The sequence below is a fragment of the Xiphophorus hellerii genome, chromosome 9, assembly GCF_003331165.1.
Source record: "Xiphophorus hellerii strain 12219 chromosome 9, Xiphophorus_hellerii-4.1, whole genome shotgun sequence".
In the NCBI taxonomy this organism is placed as follows: Eukaryota; Metazoa; Chordata; class Actinopteri; order Cyprinodontiformes; family Poeciliidae; genus Xiphophorus; species Xiphophorus hellerii.
This window is the reverse complement of record NC_045680.1, coordinates 4,951,045-4,971,612: the sequence shown is the minus strand read 5'-3', so window position 1 is coordinate 4,971,612 and position 20,568 is coordinate 4,951,045. Positions and strand designations below refer to the sequence as shown.

Below are 20,568 nucleotides of genomic sequence, written 5' to 3'. Positions count from 1 at the left end.
TTAAATTTAGTGATGTATAGTTGAATGAACATCATCTCAGGAAGCAGTAGATTTAATTTCACTCCTGTCTTGAGCAGCATTCATTAATCCCTTTTTTCAGCTTGCAAGAACATAATCGAACAGCCCTCTAGTACCTTTTTCTACAGTACCGTATATCAAGAACTACTACAAACAAGCACTAACATGTCTGTTTTTATAAAACCCTGGAGCACGACACAAAAATACTGAGAGGATGCTTAAATTTACATTTAGATGAGGCTCAAAATCTATGAAGGAGTATTACGGCTAATGTAGATAAAATAAACTAAAATCTTTTGTAAATTTCCACCAAAAAAGTTTGAATTTTAACTTTAATATTTATATTAAAAATATTTCAATATTCTCTGGAATAAAGTTGAAAATTTGCAAGAAGAAAATAATTTTCCTTGACTAAAAGTATACATTTATAATCTTAAACCTTAGATATTTTCTGACATTATAAAGTTAGAAACCTTTAAGAAAAAACCTCAGAAGTTTACTGAGATTAGAAAGTCAGACGAAGTCAAAGTCAGACTCGTAAGATGTCATTCTGATGTAGTAAAAGAGCCCAGATCTGCTGCTTATGTTTTGAATTTTTTTTTCTTAAATTTACCACCTCAATCTTAGAGGACTTCTGTCAATTTTGCCACAAATCTCTGACTTAATAATGAAAAACTTTTGATATTTTTCTGATAAATTCATTTTTTCTTATAAATTCTGGCTTTACAATTTCAGGATATTCTAGTTTTAATATCGTATATTTATTTCCCTCCCACGGTGTTAGAGCGACGCTCAGGAGGAGCACAGCAGATGTCACGGTCAGACAGCGGGGAAGAAGGACGGATTATTCCAGCGGACCGTCAGTTCTTGAAACCATGCACATAAAAAATCTCTTAAAAACGCACCACGCGGGGTTTTTGCGACCACGAAAGTTCGGGGACCAAATTACCCCATATCTTAAGACCATGGAAGAGGTCAAATTAAAACAAAATAAAAAACAAAAAGAAAATCTTGCAAACTTTCAACTTTCCAACATCAGAGAAATGTTGTTTTAAAACATATTTAAGTTTTTTTTTTCTTTTAAATATGTGAAATTAATCTCAAAATGTCTGCAGTTTTTATATATTTTCTTTTTCCTTTTATCTGCAATGACCTTAATACTCCATTGTATAATCCAGCCAGAGCTCAAACAGTCAAGGACTAATTTTATTATACAAACAATTGTTTCTGATGGTCATGTTCTTCAGTATGGTTTACAAATGTATTATTTTACAATTTAACAAAAAAAAAAGACACACACAAAGAAAGATTTTCATCAAGTCTGAGCAATAGAAAAACTAAAAAAAATCAGATTCCAGCAGTTTGCATCATAGTTTGATTCTAAAAGTGCAAACCTTGACTTTCATCTGGCAAAATCCTGTTCAGGATTTGGTCTGCCTCCAGCAGAGTGTTCAAGTATCTTGGTGTCTTGTTCACGAATGATTGCAGGATGGAGAAGGAAATTAATAGATGAACTGGGGCCTCATCTGAAGTATTGCAGACTGTGTTCTGCTCTTCTTGTGGTGATCCAAAAAGCAAGGCTCTCATTTGTCCAGTCTGTCTCTTGTATGGCCATGAGAAATGGATTCAGACATTCTTCAATGATTGAGATCATCTTCCTCTGCAGGGTGCCTGTACTCAGCTTAGAGATTAGATGGGTCGATCCATCATCCTTGGGGAATCACAGCCAAGGTGATTCTCCTCCGCGTTGGGAGGAGTCAACTGAGGTTATTTGGGCATCTGACCAACCTCCCTTTGGAGATTTTTTTGACTCGTCTAACTGGGAGGAGACTACAGGTTTGCATGGAAACACTTTGGGACCCCAATGAGATGGAAAGTGTTGTTGGTGAGGGGGTTAGCTCTGTGACCTGATCTCAGACAAAATAACGAATGGACGGACGGAATCTGATTTACTCTCCTGCCAGTTTCATATCATTGTTTATCTTGGTTGATTTTCACCAGTTTTCTAGTTTTTCAAAGGCACAACCACATGATCCTCTGTTGAATGTTTGGGATAAACTCCTTTGAGCTGACATTCGAACAGTCTTTGACTTGATTTGCTCTTTTCAAACTTCAACTGAAACCAAACCAGAACAGCAGTGTCCCACCTCCACAAATCTAACTGTAATCCCGAGGAGCTCAGATAAATCGTCCGCTTTGTCTGTCTGTCCCATTCAAACCTGCTCTGTTCTGCAGGAAGTGGATGAGCCACGTTTTACATTTACCCCTGCTTCAGTTTTAGCCTCAATCAGTTGCGTTCTTTAGTCTGTTTCTGTTCAGTTTGATTAGGTTTGCCTGGCGGTCGCAGGCCGGACTGTGGCGGGCTCAGAAATGTTGTCAGTTTGAGGTTTGGCGGTCTCTGGACGGGCTTTGGGCTCTTTCTTTGGTGGTGGAAGTGTGACTGGTTCCCAGAGGAAGAACTCATGCAGAAGTGTGTTGACAGCTTCAGGACACTCCAGCATCACCATGTGACTGCCGTCCTCCAAGACCTTCAGGAACGCCATTAGAAGAATCTGACAGAAACAGTAAAAAAGAAGAGGTACAGTCAATGTTTTTCATGAAACATGAATGTTGTGAACTCGGGTAAAACCCTTAATAATAAAAACTCCATTTAAAAATTGCATTTTGTGTTTAGTCATGTTGTCTCACTAATGGTGCGTTCACACCAAATGCGTTTGGAGAGTCAGGCGCGTCTGGTTTACATTCAAAGTCTATGTGGAGGCGCATCGAGCGTCTAGCGCAACGCGAGCGCGTCCAATGCGTCCGACGCTCCACAGACTTTGAATGTAAATGAGACGCGCCTGATGCTCAAAAAGCATTTGGTGTGAATGCACATAATATTCAAATTGGTTTAATGTTCAGAAACACTTAGGTGTGACAAACAGGAAAAAACTAGGAAATCAGAAAGGGAGCAAAACACTTTTTTGCACCCCTGTATGTGAGTAATAATGTGATGTGTTAATACAAATTCAAACGACTTTTTCAGATTGTTACGACACCTGGATGAGATTTTTTTAGGTGTAAAATGATTTGCTTGTGTAGAAAAATCCAGAGTTTCTTTGTATTTGAACTAGCATCAATCAAGCCTGCTGCAGTCATTACATGCTAAAATATTCAATGGTATGTTTGCCAAAACCATAGATTCTAGTTATTTTGTAAACCCATTTATTAATTTCTACCTCTGGTCACCTCAGCTAAACCCAAGTTTTGTAAAATGTGATATGTGTGTTTGTGATATTTTAAGACCTTCACAAATTGGTTGTCTTGTAGAAATCATTCAGTCTTTCTCAAAGTAATTGGTCTGGAGAGACTTTGTCTTCCTCTGAGGTAATCATATCAATTTTACTGATTCAAACATTTTCTCATCTTGTGCTTGTTTTTTTTTACCCAAACTAAAAACTCAACCTTAACGAGATTAGCTGTTTGGTCTCTGTACCCAGAGTCTTGGTCAGTCCTCACCTCAGCCATGCGCTGGTCCTCTTCTACTGGGACAAACTTGTCATGCATGCCGTGAACCAGCAGGACGGGCACCGTGAGCTCAGCGTGATAAACCTCGTCCCCCTCAGGCCAGTACTGACCGCTCATCATGGCACGCAATACAAATGACGACACATTGAAGGCATTGTACTCTTTCAGCAACTGCTTCTCCCTGGATCCCTGCCGAGCGAAGCCCGCCCTGCAGAGGCAGAAGCAGAGATTTATCTAAGTTACAAACACAGATGAAAACAAATGGTGCCAAACACTGCATCACCCACTTTCTGGCATTAAGTCTAAAGTCTAAAGCTTCCCAATGTGGACGAAACTGTAAAGAATTAACTGTGATAGATTTTATTTTTCTACCTTTGGCAGATGTTTTAGCTGCAGTTTGTTCTTCCCTCTGGTCACCTCAGCTAAACCCAAATTTTTCATACTCCTCACATAATTATTTTGCTTGGAATTAAGAAGAAATTGATAGGTTATTCTGTTTATGTTTTGAAAATGACAGGAAAAGGACAATTTCAATGTCACTGTACAGAATTTCCTGCAAACAGATTTGTTTACTCCGTCTCTTGTCCCAGCAGATGTCAGCTCAAACTAAGCCAGCTTCTGCTCAAAGTTTCCACCTGTTAATCACACACCAGAATCCTGACAGAATCTCTTCTTTCCAACTTCACCACGTGTATAATCAGCCTAAACCACATTAGTAGCATTGATTGTGTCAACATTATGGTACTTATGGGATGTAGTCTGCAAAAATGCAGATATTGTGTTGAACCACAACACCTGCAAATGATCTAAAGTAACTCACTGAGAACAAAAATCCTGATCTGGACATCTATAATCAGAATAAAAATGTGTCTTACTTTAGGAAACTCCAGGCTAACAGTGGGGACAGGCAGTGAAGCACACAGGTGGGCAGGTTGAAGATGCTGCACAGGCTGGGCTCCAGCGCTGTGGGACCACCACCATTGATCATCACCATTTTGTGAATCTGGTCTGGAAACTCATGAGCCAGGAACGTACAGAAAGACACGCTGGAAGATAGGAACAGAATGAGGGTTATAATATAGAACAGATAGTAATCTTGTGGTAACCTGCTAAATAGAACTTTTATAATTTTTTCCATTAATAGTTGATATAAAGGTGTAAACATTAATAATACCCGTATGAATGTCCAATGAGGATGTTCCTCTTCTTTGCATATCTCTTAAAGATTAGTCTCATATCCTCCGCCAGGGCATAGAAGGTGTACGCTGCAGCTATGTGTGGAGATGAGCTCGCTCCATGGCCTGCCAGATCCGGGGCGATCACCTCGTACCCGAGTCGGGAAAAGAAGTCCAGCTGACTCCCCCAGATATCCAGCGACCCCCCAACCCCGTGGATAAAGAACAGAGCAACATCTGAATGTGTTCCTTTACAGGCTGCTATCCTCCTTTCACAGTCAATCACCACGATGCGCTTCGGCTTCCTCCTTCGTTTGCGGGGTTGCTGGGACTGCTCGGCCTGCCCGGCAGCAGGTGCCTCTCCTGCTGACCCAGTTTCCGATGCCCCGTTGTTTCCAGCTGCGACAGAGTCTGACCGGGCCTCGGGGATGCTGACAGGAGGTGAAGAGTTGCGACAGTCTGTCAGTTCAACCTCCACCGTGCTGTTGGGTTCAGTCTCTCCGTTCTGGCAGGTTTTCAGCTCCGCGCTCGCCCTCTCGCCCAAGTTCTCAATGAACAGCTGTCCGTTGCGGTAGACTGTGATCTTTCTTTTGCAGCTCACAATCCCACCCAGCGAGGGCTCCTCCACCGCCGGTCTGTCAGAGATGATGTGTCGAACCCGCAGGACACGGCCTGGTTTCACCTCCACAAACTCGTACCCATCTGCAGGCTCAGAGGTTTCCACGGGAACCACGGTGTTGGCCGGTTTGGAGGTGAGACAGCAGAGGAGGCCTTCAATAAAGCTGGTCAGCATGGCTGCCAGTCTGGATGGACAACAGACACAGAAATACAATATGATGATGGCATACAATATGGGCTTAATTATCATTAAGCTTTATTATTAGACTATATACTGTATATGCAAACAGATATTGTTTTTTAAACTTTGCTAAACTTAAACTTAGCTAAGCTTTGCCCTTTTACACTCAGGTATTTATTTACAACTGAATCCTTTGTGATTTTCTATGCATTTCTTACGGCAGCATTTGGCGATATAAATAGCTGCAGACAGTTATAGCTCGTTGAGTTAAAGCTGTCCACCATGTGATCCCTCTGCAGCAGTGCAATCCACTGAAGGGCTGCAGGGGAACCAACCAGCTACTTTTGGATGATATTAGAGATAATTGGATCATTTCAGGAGTATCTAGTCTCATAAAGTTCAAATAAAGAATGTTAATGAAACTAAATGGTAAATGTCCAGAAATCGTAATGACTCTAAGTACAGTATTAGTAATACCATGGACCAAATTAGTTTTAATAGTTTCTTTTTAAAGAAAAGCAGCTGGCCACACGTTTAGTTTCAGTTGTTTATCAGCCACAGAAACTACAGCAGCAGTAAGGTCTGCAAGTCTCTATGCAGGTGGCATTATCTTACCTTCCCGTTGCTCCCCTCCCCATTGGAGGGGATTAAACTCTAAGTACAAACAACAAATCTCTCCACCTCATCTTGATGAAAAACAGTCACACCTGCTGCTGTTTCAGTTTCTGCATTTTTTTTTACACTCCCATTCCATTTGCTGCTTCTTTTGTTTTGGGCACAATGTGTTGCAGCCTCTGCTTTGCTGGCTGATTTACACTGGCTACAGTTGCAGACCCCAGTCTGCACAGGGGTGCTATGTAGAGCAGTGTATGCTGTTTTACCTCTTATTGTAAATCTTCTTTACAATAAGAGGTAAAGAAGATTTACATTTATTACAGGAATTTATAGGTGTTTTATCCAGCTGTCTGTTTATGGTCTTTAAGTTATCAAATTGTTGTATTAGTGACAATTTTATATTAATAAATGATGAAATAATGTTATAGATGATTCCATCCCACACTCCTCCGCTGCAACTCTTATAAATACTTGATCCCATTAAGACTCAAGTGGTCTTTTTTTTTTCCTAACAGCGCTGAATCTGCAGGTTGAAATCACAAAGAAATATCATTTTCATGTGAATCCTTTCATTTTAAATCTTACAAACCATAAACAAACTAAACCCACAATGCTTTATTGAAACAACGTGATCTGACTTTGTGGAAAAGGGATTTGCAACTAACACACTGAAAGAGTTTTGCAAGGTTGTTTCACAAGAAACACAAATAACTTCCTTTAACTTTTTTTGGTTGTTTCCTCTCTCTCTATTTGGTCCAGACAGGGATCAGCAACTTTTACAGTCCAAGGAGCCATTTCTGTCCTCGGTCCAGATGAATAAATCTTGTTTAGAGGCACAAAATATTCCATGATTTTGTTTCTTTTTTTTTTTTTTACAATTTAATGAATATCTACTACATGAAGGCTGCAATCTTTATAGAACAACCATTTTATTTCTATGTTAAGGTTTTAAAATAAACGTTTTTACAAAAAAAGATGATAGATTAAATTTCTTTTATGGGATGTTGATATTTGCACAGACTAACAACAAGAGAAATACATTTAAATAAATATTACTGGTGCATTTAGTAACATGTACTGGGAAAATTATTCAGTGGAAAAAGTTAAAAACTCTTAAAAACTTCATTTTATATGGATTTAAAAATAAGACTTTTTAAAATCATTTTAAGACAAAGTATTTAAGAGCCACTGTGAAAAGTCCAAAGAGTCACTTGCAGCTCTGGACCAACATGTTGCAGATCCCTGGGCTAAATAAAAATAACAGGATATGGGTTGCTCCTACTTTGAAAACGGTCATTGAATATTTAATCAAAATGTAAGCAAAGAGGTGATTAATTAAAGACAAATACCTCACTTCCCACATTTTCTTCACCATGCTCATCTAATTTTTTTTGCAAAGTTCTGAAATGTTTTGGTTTTCCTCCCCATTAGCGCCATGCTCAGGGTAAGAGAGACTTTCTTTATTTTTTTTTGTCTAGTGGAGTCAGAGAGATGAGGAAGTAAGGAACCATCCAGGGTAATCATAGAACTGAATCAGAAACAAAAAAATGTTCAGTCCAACTGGCCTCTTTGTCCAGAACCACAGCTGCTAAGTGAAAGTATCAATGCAAGAGCAAAAATCCTTCCAGCTGCAGCATCCAAAACCAGAGAGAATAACTTTCCAAACATGCAATGACTCAAACAAAAAACAGAAATCTACTAAAGAACAAATCAGAACCAACACAACAGACATGTTTGTGTCTTTGTTGCTTTAGAAAACGGTCTTTAGTGTAATTTGTATGACACTAATTCTTGATTAGATTAATTCTACGAAATATACAGAATTTCCTTCTTCCTTTAAATATGTGATTTAGGAAGTGAAAGACTTCAATCTTACAGAAAATTTAACATTTTTGAAAAATGATGAGGATAAATATGATGTTACTGTTTCAATGTTAGCAGCTGCTTACACTACTGCTAATGCATTTTAAGGATATGATATGGATTGATGCAATCAACATATTACCATCTGTTCAATTAGTAATGCAATTTATAAACCTTAATAATAGAAAATATTTAAACATTTTGGTTATTATTTACTTTGGTGATTATTGTGACTGAGCATATGAACCTCATTAAAAAATTAAATAATGTGGTGATCCTCATTTGTTTTACTGAGGTTTTAGTGCCTCTGTTGTCATTGGCTGTAAAAGATTATGACATAACAATGCACATGTTACACACAACCACTGCATGGTGTCCAGGTAGAAGTGTCTAATGTCTATTTCACTCACAGGCTGCAACCTGTGAGTGAAATAAATGTAGACCTGGTTTGTAAAAGCCTATAGTTTTTATTAAAGATCACTTAAACATGTTTACTATAATGAGGTAAAATCTAAAATAAACAGTGGTAATTGTTACCAGTTGTTGCAGTAATGTGTTTATAGTAAACAAATTCCGCCTGCTTGAATTGGCTTAAATTTAAGTTAAAGTTCAGAAATGCATCTTTTATTATTATTATTATTATTATTATTATTATTATTATTATTGTAAAAACTGGAATGCAATGTCTAATAGACTTTTACCAAAACTTTGAACGCATAATTTATCTTGACACAATGTGGGATTGAAAGCATGCTCTTCACTGAGAAATAAATTAGTTTTTAAAACCGAGCTGCAGTGTTTTTGTTGCTTAGGTTGGCATTTTTCCATCTATTCACCTGCAACAGTGAAACTCATTTGAACAGAGTGCTCGCTGCTTTATGTTGCAGAAAATGAGGGAAGTTCCAGAACATTTTCAACTAAAAATGTGCAGCTTGCAGCTCTGCTTGGTTTGTATGCAGGAACCTTTCTCTTGAGTTCAAACTAAATATTGAAACAACCAAAACTAAACATATGGGTTAAAAAAAATTTGCACCAAAGTGAAGGAGAAAGCTTACCTTTATCAAGGCTCTATCTCATAAAACCTCCTATGATCAAACTGGTGCCGCTTTCTTATGAAGCATCGAAGGAGAGCTATAATCTGTTGTAGCCAATCCAATAATCTAATTTATCTGGATTTCGCTGGCCTGTCGGGAGCCACCACATGGCGGCCAGCCAGTGTGTGCCAGCAGACAACATGTCTTTCTAAGGGACCAGAGGTACAGCCAAATATCAGAGAGGAGCTCCAGTCCTCCAGTTTCATACTGGGACATGAGTGAAGGCGGCTGGAGACGCTCCAGAGTTCTCCGTCTGTGTCAGAGGCCTTTAAATCCATCTGCCTCTGGTCCTTGATGCACGTGTGAAGAGCTGCCCCCTGCTGGCTAAAGAGGGGAAGACAGCATATCAAACTCTTCACTAGAGGAAGCTTGTTTAACTGAGAAAATGTGTTGTAATGTGGTTGCACTGCCTTGCAGAAAGAAAGTTTTGGATTCACATACCGTCTGAGCATCACATGGTCTCCACTGACCTTCCATCTCCCCGTAGAGCATCTCAATCTCTTTGTAAATGTGACATCATGTTTACTATATTGCATGGTGAATCATATGTTGTCCATCATGGCTTTTACTCAACAAAAACAAGTGTGTAGAAAGTTTGCCCTGACAGTGTATAGCAACCAGACCCACCACACTACGTACCCTGTTTCTCAGAATGCAATGTCAAAGTTTTTGGAATATTTTCTGTCAAATTTTAAAATATTTTAGCAAATATTCTTAATATTTAAAACGTTTTAAACCAATCTTCAAGTGGAATATAGATATGTGGAGCAATGCTCGTAAAGTGAGATAAAGCCCCTAAAAATAACATTTTAAATAAAACATGTTTTAAAATAAACCACTGTTATCAGTATGAGGCTACTGGTTCATCTCAGTCACTTTCTAAATTTGCTAAACTCATCACTATTCTTTTTTCTATAAGTCATACTCTCAGAATTCAACTGAATGACATGATGTTTCATATCCATCAGGTCAAAGCATATTGATTTGTTATAATAGCCCAGTTGAATGTCAAACTGGGCTAATCCAAATGGATATGACAAGTTGAAAACTAAATGCTCATTATCCGATTTCACTGAGTTTCCGCTTCCTTGAAGAAGAAAGCAGAGGCATACCTAAAAACAATTCGCAATTGCAGAAAAGAAGTGGCTCTGCAAGGTATAGTAGAGTCCGGGGGTGAGTACAATCTGAAAAGATTTTTTTTTTTTTTTTTTGCAAAAATACATCCATTCATTTAACAATTAGGCTACATTTTGTATTTTACAATAAAACACATTAACATTTGTGTTTATAATTTGCTAGACTGTGAAAATGAGGTTCAAGAGGTGCAATTACTTGTGCAATTTGAGAGTTGGACGCAAGGGTCAGATCTTTTTAATGAGTGGAGCCAATTGATTCGGATCCTGCAAAGAAACGAAATTCCCATCACTACTCAACATGTCGAAGAGCGGGGCCCGTCAACAGGGCAAATTGTGATCTGCCTCCTGATTGGTTATCTGGACAGGATTCTATCACGTGGTTGCACGAGTAAGCCAATAGCTGCTTTAAGGGCGTGGCCAAGTAAACATCCCTGCCATTCAGCTATCATGTTAGCCGACGGAGTCATATGTAAATAGCTTTACGAGCTTATGGGATGTCTGCTTGGATTGATTTGTTTTATGAGTGTTGTATAATTTTTAGTTGACACCTGGATATATATCTAAATATAATGGACACCAGAAGTTCTATGTGAAGGTCGTTGCAGTGTTTTGCAGTAAAATTCGTCAGGTTAGCTGCCCCGGTGGACTAGCCTGTTAGCTATCGCGGCCATAACGAGCAGCACAACAAACACCGAGTCGAGTCGGCGAGTCGACTTTAGACGTTATTTCTGCCATCGTCATCATGGAGAAGGTACTCGTTTTACAACATGTTTGGTCCTTTGGCGTTTGTCTGAAATACAGAGAATATGTGATGGCGTTCTGACTAAGTGTAGCTAAATGTTAGCTTGCTGGTTGCCACACCTGCTCTTTCTTTTCAGGCCAAACCGGCATTTTTGTTCTCTGAAATGTTCATGGTCAACACCGGCTCAGATCAGTGCTGCCAGGTCACAGTGGATGTTTTAGGGACAGTAGCAGGATAAATGTACGTTTCTAGTTTTGTATAGAGGAGGTGACGCCCAGTCTTTGATCTAAAACAGATGATGATGTCCAGCTTAGACAATAATTGGGAATTTTTCTTTCACATATTTCAACGAAACGAAAGTAAAAACGTTGATATTGCTCATCAAATGATTTTTTATAACCATCTCTTATCTTTTCCCTTAGGCTGATTTCTTGAAGGGACTTCCAGTCTACAATAAAAGCAACTTCAGCAGGTTCCATGCAGACTCAGTTTGTAAAGCATCAGTGAGTAACATTTGTAAATGGATAATAATAGTACTGAGTACCCTGATGTTTATGATTTATTATTAAATATAAAGTGTTCATTATAAAAACACTAAGATTCCAGCAGCAGCCTGAAGTAACAGCTTTCACTCTGCATCATTAGAAATCTAGTATTACTTTAAAATCCCTCAAATTATGTTAAGTAACTCAGCACATATTTTATTAACTCGTATACAAAACAAATTATAGCTCACTAATATTTTTCTTTGCATAACAATGTCATCTGCAAAATATTTTTCCTATGTTCTCTGTTCAACAGAAATAACAGCAGCATCCAGCTTAACATTTAAGAGAAAAAACATTTGATTTTCTGTTGTGTGTTTGGTTTTTAAACAACATATTCATTAAATGTATAACTAGGAGTCTTAAGAAACTTTTCCATCTTGGTCAGTTATTGTTTATATCATGTTCATGACAAAAGTCTGTCACACAGCTCTGCAGTTTTCCTGGCTTTTACTATTATTTGAAATGAAATGCAGAAATGAAAATTGAATAAATCCCATTACAGTAGATGTTTTATTGGAACATTAGCCTCTGAGTTTAATGTCTAAAAAAGATGATTTCATCAGAGTGAACATTGGGAAATACGATCACCATCATATCAATGCATGACATCACTGTGGCAGTGGATAAACTAATTTGTTCCAGCTCCCATGCATTTAGACTGCTGGTCACTGGTGTATTTGGCTTCTTGAATGGGCTTTAAAACCTCACAAGAATTTTTGAAATGTATTTAAAAAAAACATCATCTGTTTGAAAGTACTAATATATAATTTCAATATCAAATCAAAATCAAAATTTTATGTTTCTTGCCTGGACTCCCTTTCTTTTTTGGTCACATCTGACAACCCAACTGACTCTTTACTGTCTGCAATTGAAAATATACAACATAAATGTGAAGGATGGGCCGACTTTTGTTTTATCTGCTGCTGTTATTTCCCCCAGACGCCTTTTAATGCTGCGCTGGGGCAGCATTAGATTGTCATTGCATACAACAGTTTGTTCATCCGCTGTGTGAAATGACTGTTATTAATGGCTGTTAATAATAATAATAATTATGTTAATAATAAAAAGAAATTCAGATTATTTTTCTCCATAAACCCTTAATCAAAAGTTATTCTGAGTAAATTTAAGGTTAAAGTTGAAGTTTTTGCACATTTCTCATACTACTTATGGTTAATTTACATTTATGTTGTAAATTAAGCTGATGCAATTTGTAAAAAAAAAATAATAATAATAATAAAAAACTGTTATTCACTGCTTTGAACTGAATTGGGAATTTGTTTTTTCAGTAAACGAGAATAAGTCTTGACTGTTCTTTCTCTCTTTCTTTCTTTCTTTCTTTCTTTCTTTCTTTCTTTCTTTCATCTTTGTGTTTTGTTGTGCAGAACCGAAGGCCGTCTGTTTACCTCCCAACCCGGGAATACCCTTCTGAACAGAGTGAGTCACTGGGAGCTGCTTCAGACTGGCTGCACTAGCAGATTTATTATAACAGCCTGCACTATGGTGATATAAACACTTGAATAATCAATGAAATTTCAAAGAGAAGTGCCTGGCTGCAGTGGGGGGATCGAGAACAGGTTGAGGTTTTGTTGACTCAGAGGAAAGAAAAGAAGTCGGAGCGATGATGATAGAAAGTTTGTGCAGTTATTAATCTGTGCTTTTATTAATGTGATATTATTATGTTAACTTCCTTTAAGAATTACTAACCCAATCTTCCTTTTTTTGACGTTGCAGTTATTGTAACAGAGAAAACTAACATCCTCCTGCGCTACCTGCATCAGCAGTGGGACAAAAAGGTGAGCAAATGCCTTCATTTACACCTTTTTCTAAACCTTTAGTCAAATATTTCTTTTTAATCAGTATTAGTTAATTGTGTGTTGAATAGATTATTTATATTTAAAACATTTTCTTGTCATGGCTGGATTATCGCTGACGTGTACACACGTGTGGTTTTGTTTTAAGCAGAATGCAGCAAAGAAAAGGGAACAGGAACAAGGCGAGGGGGACAGCCCGGCACCACCGAGGAAAATCGCCAGGACAGATAGCCAAGAGATGAATGACGACTCATAAAGTGTGCGTGTGTTTGTGTGTGAGAGGATGAAATAGCATGTGCACATACAGGGTGTAGCCTATGTGAACTGATGAACACAGAAAGTTAGGTGAACCTGAATAAAAATACGTGGTAATTTTGAAAAGAGGTGCACTGATCAGGATTTTCCTGGCTGACTGTGTTTAAGATCGAGTCAAAATCCATCATAATGTTTTTATTTTGGCTCTGATAGACATGTCGACTCCTCCTGGGGTGAGCCTGTACACCTGTAAGTGTTTGTATGTGTGTTGCGCTGTGGATGCGTGTCGTTCCGTTTGTGTGAAGCGGGTGAGTGTTAAAGTGTGTAGAGTTGAGATGGAGACACACTGGACAGAAAAAGCTACTTTTAAAAACTAAACCTGTGTAGATCCGCTCTGATCCACGTGAACGTTTTGTTACTCTGTTAATTTTATTACAACTCGTCGTTGTTGAGCTTCCTGCCAGCCGCAGTGCCCACTCGGTTTCACTGCCCACTTTTATCCACATGGGGGCGCTTCAGCATCTCTGAAAATCCACAGAACCAAGAATGCACTGTGACAAAGAGCACAAAGTAGAGCCATTTCTTACAAAATCCTCCATAAGATGCGACTATATTCATATCTGTGTTTTAATCTGGGACTTGTGCTCATAGGATTTAGGTTGATTTGTCTGAGATGCATTTTCACACCTAGCATCTCAGTGATTATGGCTATAAAATTTTTTATTTTCTTAAAGGAAGAAATTCAGACCCGTAAAGCACAGATGGTAAAAAAAAAATCTAATTACATGAAAGGAAAGATGATTTTTGTGTGTGTAAATAGTTAACATTACAATTAAACAAGTTTGTGTTTTCCTAAATAAATAAAAACACCCATGGATGCGATAGGAAAGGTAGCACCCTGATGCCCAGTGGATGTTCTCTGGCTTGCATGTTGTTTTCACTACTGGATGTTTTGTTACAGAACCGAAGGTATCAGCGTAGAGCAGGGGTCTCAAACTCCAGGCCTCAAGGGCCGCAGTCCTGCAGTTTTTAGATGTGCCACAGGTACAAAACACTGGAATGAAATGACTTAATGACCTCCTCCTTGTGTAGATCAGTTTTCCAGAACCTTAATGACCTAATTATTCTGTTCAGGTGTGGTGCAGCAGAGGCACATCTAAAAGTTGCAGGACTGCAGCCCTCGAGGACTGGAGTTTGAGACCCCTGGCCTAGAGGCCTTACAACTCGTCATCGTGGTCCAAATCCCTTTAGCTGCCCCGGCTTGGATACGTTCTGCATCTTCCAGTCTCGGAAGGTTTTTTTAAGTTTGAGATCTGGCATGAATTATCACAGAGTGGGATTTAAAAGGGATATTTTAGCGTTTTCAGCCACAGAATGCACATGGAGCATGGGAAGCAGCGTACTTACTTTCAGTTTGTTCTGGGGTCATAAACCGCTACACTGCGATGAAGCTTCTTGTTATCACTGCCCAGCAGAGTCACGTCGAAGCCTGATGTTTTAACAGTCGATGCAGCAGTGTAGATATCCTTTTTTTTTTTTTTTAAATCATAAAAACATGACATGCTTCTGCTCTGATAGACTGTTCAGCTCCACCTTAGGCCTTGCTTCCATACTGTGTGTTTGATCAGATGTTCCTTTAAACTTTGCTCAAATAAAGCTTCACTGAAACTAGATTTTGTCACGTGGTTCTTAAAATCTGAATTTGTTTTTGTCTGGAAAAAGAAAGCTAAATTATATATGAAACTTGGCAGAGAGAAAGGTAATGATAAATATATCTTAAATATAACAATTCACTATGATTTATTTTACTAATTTTGAATGGTTATACAGTCACATCAATAAATTAGAATAATCAAAAGTTTTACTAATTGCAATTAAAACTCATTACATACAAGATACATGCAGGACTCATTTCATGGGTTTATTTCTGTTAATTTTGATTATTACTTGAGTTGCTCAGTATTTAAATTAATCCATCTTCCCATGCTGAAGAAAAGAAACCCCCATGCTTCACTGTTGGGATGGTTTTAGTGTCCACCACATTAGCAGGCAATTTTATTCTTTGAAGGACTTTTTTTTTCTGGTAAAATTTTTGATGGTGGCTTTAAAGCAAGAAAAAAAAAAATCAAATTACAAAATCAATTACAAAAGATAAATTCAACATCAGATTTTCTAATGAAACTATATTTCTTTCATATTTACTAATCACCCCGGCTTTTCCAGGTTGTCTAAAATCCCCCACCCAAAATTTTTAATTTTCCACATATAGAACAAATAGAAATAATTTGGTAATCCTAACTGAAGATATGAGTCGAAGAAAAGTTCAAGTATTTTTAATAATTTTGCCAGATACTGTTATCTACTGCCAGTAAAATGTTTTCTAAATGTAACCTCTCCACAGAACCCTAAGTGTTTATTTTTGATAATTATTGAGTCATCAATTAATATATTTCATTAAATTGGATAAGTGATAGGATTAAATAAGTGTTCACTTCTTCCTACTCCTTTCAAACAGAAAAGTAGTGGTAAACTAATTATTTTTTTCTTGGTTATATATGCACATTTTCTGTCCTACTGATTGCTTTTTGTTGTTTTTAAAAACTTGTTTGAAATAAATAAAATAAAAATGAACGAAAGAAGAAAAGCCCTGACATACCATTTTAGTACCGCCAACATTATGTACTGTAACTGTTTCAGCTAAACAAACTCCCAACACATGAAATGCATTTGAAAAGAGTTTTATTAACTATTCTTTTCAGATTTTACAAAAATATGACAAAATAAATTAACAGAAATAAATAATCCCATTTCCCAGTATTTTTCTTTAAAAGAGCGTTTTGTTTTTTCTCTTTTGTACATTGGAAGAGCGTTTAATGTCGTGTCAGTGAGGCTGTGATGAAAACATCTGGTTTTTGAGGTTAAGGTCGGGTTCTAATGAAGCTGTGTTGAGAACCTCACCCGTTCACATCTGACTCAAATTCCAGAAGGTGACGCGTTTGATAAATCCACTTGGTTCAATCGCACTGATTTCCTGTTAAAGAGGAAGAGGCTTCCTTTGAGGGACGTCACGGCTCGACCCGATCAAAGCCAGCTTCTGTGACTCAGGCTCATCAAAATCCCTCATCTGTTCTAAATTTCCAGCTGCCTTGAGTTTATGATGAAAAGAAATTATTTTGCTATTTGTTGCTTGAACAGGAAAAGGTGGAACTGTACATAAAAACTTAACAGCTTCAGCAAACAGCCCGATCCCAGCCTTCTGCTAAAACACGTGTACAGATGATGATGACGAAGGGACTCAAATGCATCATGATGTTCTTCATCCCTGAAATCCAAATGCAGCAAACTGGGAGGGTTTTTTTAATAAGACTGAGCTCAGCTACATTGTAACATCTACATCTTGTTTATGTCGTTCCACCGATTCCCTTTATTAATTCACGTCCCAGCCTTTTAACAACACACACAAAGACAATATATTCCTCTCATCCCGGGAATTCCTATTTTACATTTATAACAAACAGCGTCCAGAGAAGTTAAAGAGAACACGCTTACACTGATGCTGCAACATGGTTTACCCTCTTGTGATTTTTTTTTTCTGTATTGCATTAAATCTTTTTTTATTTATTCATTTCAAACTGGTCTGACAAGGCAGAGGCAACAATAAAAGACATTATTTCAACAGGTTCAGTGAAGATTCTCCATAAATAAATAAAAAAAAGAGAACTGAAGAAAGGCGGATATAGATGTGCTGCTCAATGTCGATCTACAGTATCTGCTTCCGCTCAGTGTTATTGCCAAAGTGCTTGTTGGAGGTGAAAGTGTGTAAATGCATAGTTAATGTTTCCATCTGTTAACCCACAGGACAGTTCAGTGGCATCTGAAACATGTAAAATGTGTGTTTTACAGTGTAATGACTCCACCAAGCATTTCCCTCTAAACCTGTGCTGCTGCTGCATCCTGATGCCCACAGAATGGTTTTACGGGTAAATGTTTATTTTTATAAGCTTGCACCACCTTCTGGAAACCATGACATAATGACTTACTTTTTGTATGATGATGAGTTTACATAAAGTTAACTGAGCAGATTATATAAATGATAATAGAGCAGTTTGCAAACACTTTCTTAAAAGCCTGTTTTCAAATTTTAGGGTTCTGTAAACAAAATAAAATGGCAACTAAACCAACTGAGGCATAACACTCCAACAAGATCAAGGAATACATCTTTACTTTTTTTGTTTTAACAATTTTCTCCTTTCTCTCTTTAGTGTCTAAATCTATTGTAGAATACTATACATCTCAAATAAAAAATCAACCTGAAAAATACTACATGTAGTTGAAAAAAATTGTAAAAGATGCAAATAATAAAGTGAATGGAAAAAACTGGTACTGTACTGTAAAAACAAAATGTATGGTCAGTGTTTAACAATAGAACTGCTAAGAGCAGAGATAAAATAAAACATCTCCCTCCACACTTATTGACAAAGTGTAAAAAAAGCCTTAAAATAAAAATAATTTATCTTTTATTGCAGTAGTTCACTGAGAAAAATACTAAAATCTCACTGATAGACATCAGTAATAAAATATGAATGATTTCTACTTTGTAGTTTTTAATGTTTTTGGTTTTGGACTTTTGTTTCCCTGGGGTATTAATATGGTGTGACACAAAGATCTTTTTCCTCTTAGTTATAGGGGCAGGTGGAGGATCCAAGTTAATCTTGCCACTGTTCAAAGAGACGACGAAGGTAATGAAGGCAAAAATTTAAACAAAAATCTCCAAAGCTCATTTAGTAAACTGCATCTTACGATCATCAAGTCTAAGAACAGAAAGTATGGAGGAAAAAATACTTTTTCTGTCTTTTTAGCCTTTTTGGCAGCAAACATTCTAGTTCTTGAAACAAAGAATGAATACTATTAGATACAGTGGAGGATCTGTGATGCTGTGGGTCCGTTTTACATCTAATAGCCTTGCGAACTTTGCTAGATTGTATCATGAACATTAAAATACGACAAACATTTTGTGATTTCTGCAGGGAACTGGACGTGTCAGAGGACGAGCTAAGTGCTACTGAAAGCCTGCAGGGGGCGCTGAGGAGATCAAAACGTTTTCTTCTTCATAGGAGATATCTAAGATTAGTCTTTTTTTCTATAGCTTTTACTGAGGGATCATTCAGCTTTAGGGAATGATTAATTCATTTCAAAGCTTCATCACATCAAGAGAGAATAAGTGTGGAGGGAGCAGTGGATACTAAAAACAAAAAGATTTTGTGTAACATACCGTAATGTAATGAATCAGACTGGAATCAAGCTTCTCGTTGGGGTTTAGTGCAACTTTCTTCTCTTTACCTCCTCACACACTCCAGTCAGATTGGAGTGTGTGAAACGGAGCGCCATCTGTGTTTACCCGGCTCACTACAGGCATTATCCATGCTCCACTTTCCCAAACATCACCTTCAGCCGCTGCCTCTAAATTTCTCCTGGGGAAAATGTCGGTACAGGTCATTTGAATTACTAAGCTCTTTACTTTGTGATTTTTTTAATCTGTTACAGAAAGGGAAGGAAACTGAACGCTCAGACATCACCTCTGCTTTCAAAATAAAGCTGGTGATTTATGCTGTGACTGCTGAGAATCATTAAAACACTGACTGATATTGCTTTTCTATTTATCTGCTTCATTACAAAAGAGAAGGGCCCAAAAAATTAATCACAATAAAAAAAAGAAAGATAAAATATTTACTTGTGTTGGGAAGGATGAAGTCTGGAAATCTTTCCATGTTTGTTTTTAACCCCTATCCTTTCACAACTGGCTTTTTATTTGTTTATTTTTTTCCGCGTGAGGCCACCAAGATGCTTACAATTTCTGACTAAAGGAAATCAGGAAACATAGCTCTCTGCTTTAAAGGCTTAAAATTGTCGAAATGCAGCTCATGCATTTCTTTACGTATTGCAGACAAGGAAGAATTTGAGTGAGTGTGATTTAGTCGGTCATGACAGAAGGACTTATGTCTGTCGTACAAAGCCAGATTATTTTTGTCTCTCTGCAAGAAACCTGACCGGAACAACAGTCATCTTCCGTCGGATTAATCTTTTCCTGTTTGCTTCCCTCTGCACAAACAGGAACTTTTCGGGCCTTTTCTCACAGTAAAGCACATCAACTCCGGCTGATATGTAGTTTTCCTCTTCCAGAGCTGCTAGATTTTTGAACTGGCCAGGTCCAAATCTGCAGCATGTCCGTTCTCAGATCCCTCCCCCGGAGGAGAAGGGATCTCGTCGGGAACACCGTTCAAGTCAGAGCGGGAGGCTTGTCTTTCCGACGACATTCCGTCTCCGGGTCTGGGCGGCGGAGCCCCGTTCACACACGCTCCCCCTTCGGATTTCCCAAAGTTAAACAGTTTTCCAGGGTTGAAGGCCTTACTGGGTGACTGAGAACGCTCCTGAGAGCTGCTACTTGATGAGGATGATGATGATGCGGCTGTGTTGGTGCTGGCTGCAGCAGATGCGGCAGCAGCGGCGGCTCCTTCCTTCTTGTTCTCGGGTGACTTGAGGAACTTGAAGCTGAGGAACCCGGGGAGTTTTGGCTCGCTGCCGGTGGGCGACTGCGGGGAACGCGCGCCGCTGGAGGAGAACTTACTCTGCAGCGGGATGATCTGCTTCAGCTTCATCACGTTGTTGTTGCCCAGCAGGGAGCTGGGCCTCTTGGGTTTGTCAGAACCGCTGGCCCCGCCTCCTCCACTGCCTCCAGAGCGAGATTTGCTCCCGTGAATTTTGTCATGGTGGTGATCCCCAGACGGGTCACCTTTGCTGTCATCCCGCTCCCTCTCCCTGCGCGCCATATGCTCCGCCTGCCTCTGCCTCTCCTCTTCCTCCCTCTTCCTCCTTTGCAACTGCTGGTAATGCTGCTGCGCCTGCCGCTCATGCTTCTGCAAAGAAGAGAAAAAATAAAAATCACATTAGGTGTTTACTAGGATCAGCACTAACTAACGCTCTGCTCATATTATAAATCCTCTCACT

At 38.4% G+C, this 20,568-nt stretch overlaps 3 protein-coding genes across 5 annotated transcripts in view; 1 reads left to right on the top strand and 2 right to left on the bottom strand.

The window, feature by feature from the left end:
- Nucleotides 1-256: 256 nt before the first annotated feature.
- Nucleotides 257-9,269, bottom strand: abhd8b (abhydrolase domain containing 8b). The gene is made up of 5 exons (XM_032572427.1): nucleotides 9,033-9,269; nucleotides 4,700-5,503; nucleotides 4,401-4,571; nucleotides 3,517-3,733; nucleotides 257-2,570 (listed from the first exon to the last, which is right to left on the bottom strand). Exons 2-5 carry the CDS (start codon nucleotides 5,491-5,493, stop codon nucleotides 2,343-2,345), a joined length of 1,410 nt encoding a protein of 469 aa, XP_032428318.1. The 5' UTR covers nucleotides 5,494-5,503; nucleotides 9,033-9,269; the 3' UTR covers nucleotides 257-2,342.
- Nucleotides 9,270-10,623: 1,354 nt separating this feature from the next.
- dda1 (DET1 and DDB1 associated 1) lies at nucleotides 10,624-15,234 on the top strand. 2 transcript variants are annotated; one of them, XR_004340411.1, is made up of 6 exons: nucleotides 10,624-10,958; nucleotides 11,372-11,452; nucleotides 12,880-12,931; nucleotides 13,229-13,290; nucleotides 13,457-14,607; nucleotides 14,698-15,234. XR_004340411.1 is itself a non-coding variant. In XM_032571585.1 (5 exons), the coding sequence occupies exons 1-5, from the start codon at nucleotides 10,950-10,952 to the stop codon at nucleotides 13,562-13,564; spliced, it is 309 nt and encodes a 102-aa protein (XP_032427476.1). In that variant the 5' UTR covers nucleotides 10,626-10,949; the 3' UTR covers nucleotides 13,565-14,369. The 2 variants fall into 2 exon arrangements, 1 of the variants encoding a protein (XP_032427476.1); XM_032571585.1 differs by lacking the exon at nucleotides 14,698-15,234 and having other exon boundaries at nucleotides 10,626-10,958; nucleotides 13,460-14,369.
- Nucleotides 15,235-16,285: 1,051 nt separating this feature from the next.
- ano8b (anoctamin 8b) overlaps nucleotides 16,286-20,568 on the bottom strand; it is a 44,468-nt gene continuing 40,185 nt past the window's right edge. For both annotated transcript variants that reach the window (XM_032571582.1, XM_032571583.1), the window contains one exon: nucleotides 16,286-20,477. In XM_032571582.1, the coding sequence (XP_032427473.1) occupies nucleotides 19,749-20,477 (729 nt within the window). In that variant the 3' untranslated portion in view covers nucleotides 16,286-19,748. The remainder of the gene's footprint in view (nucleotides 20,478-20,568) is intronic.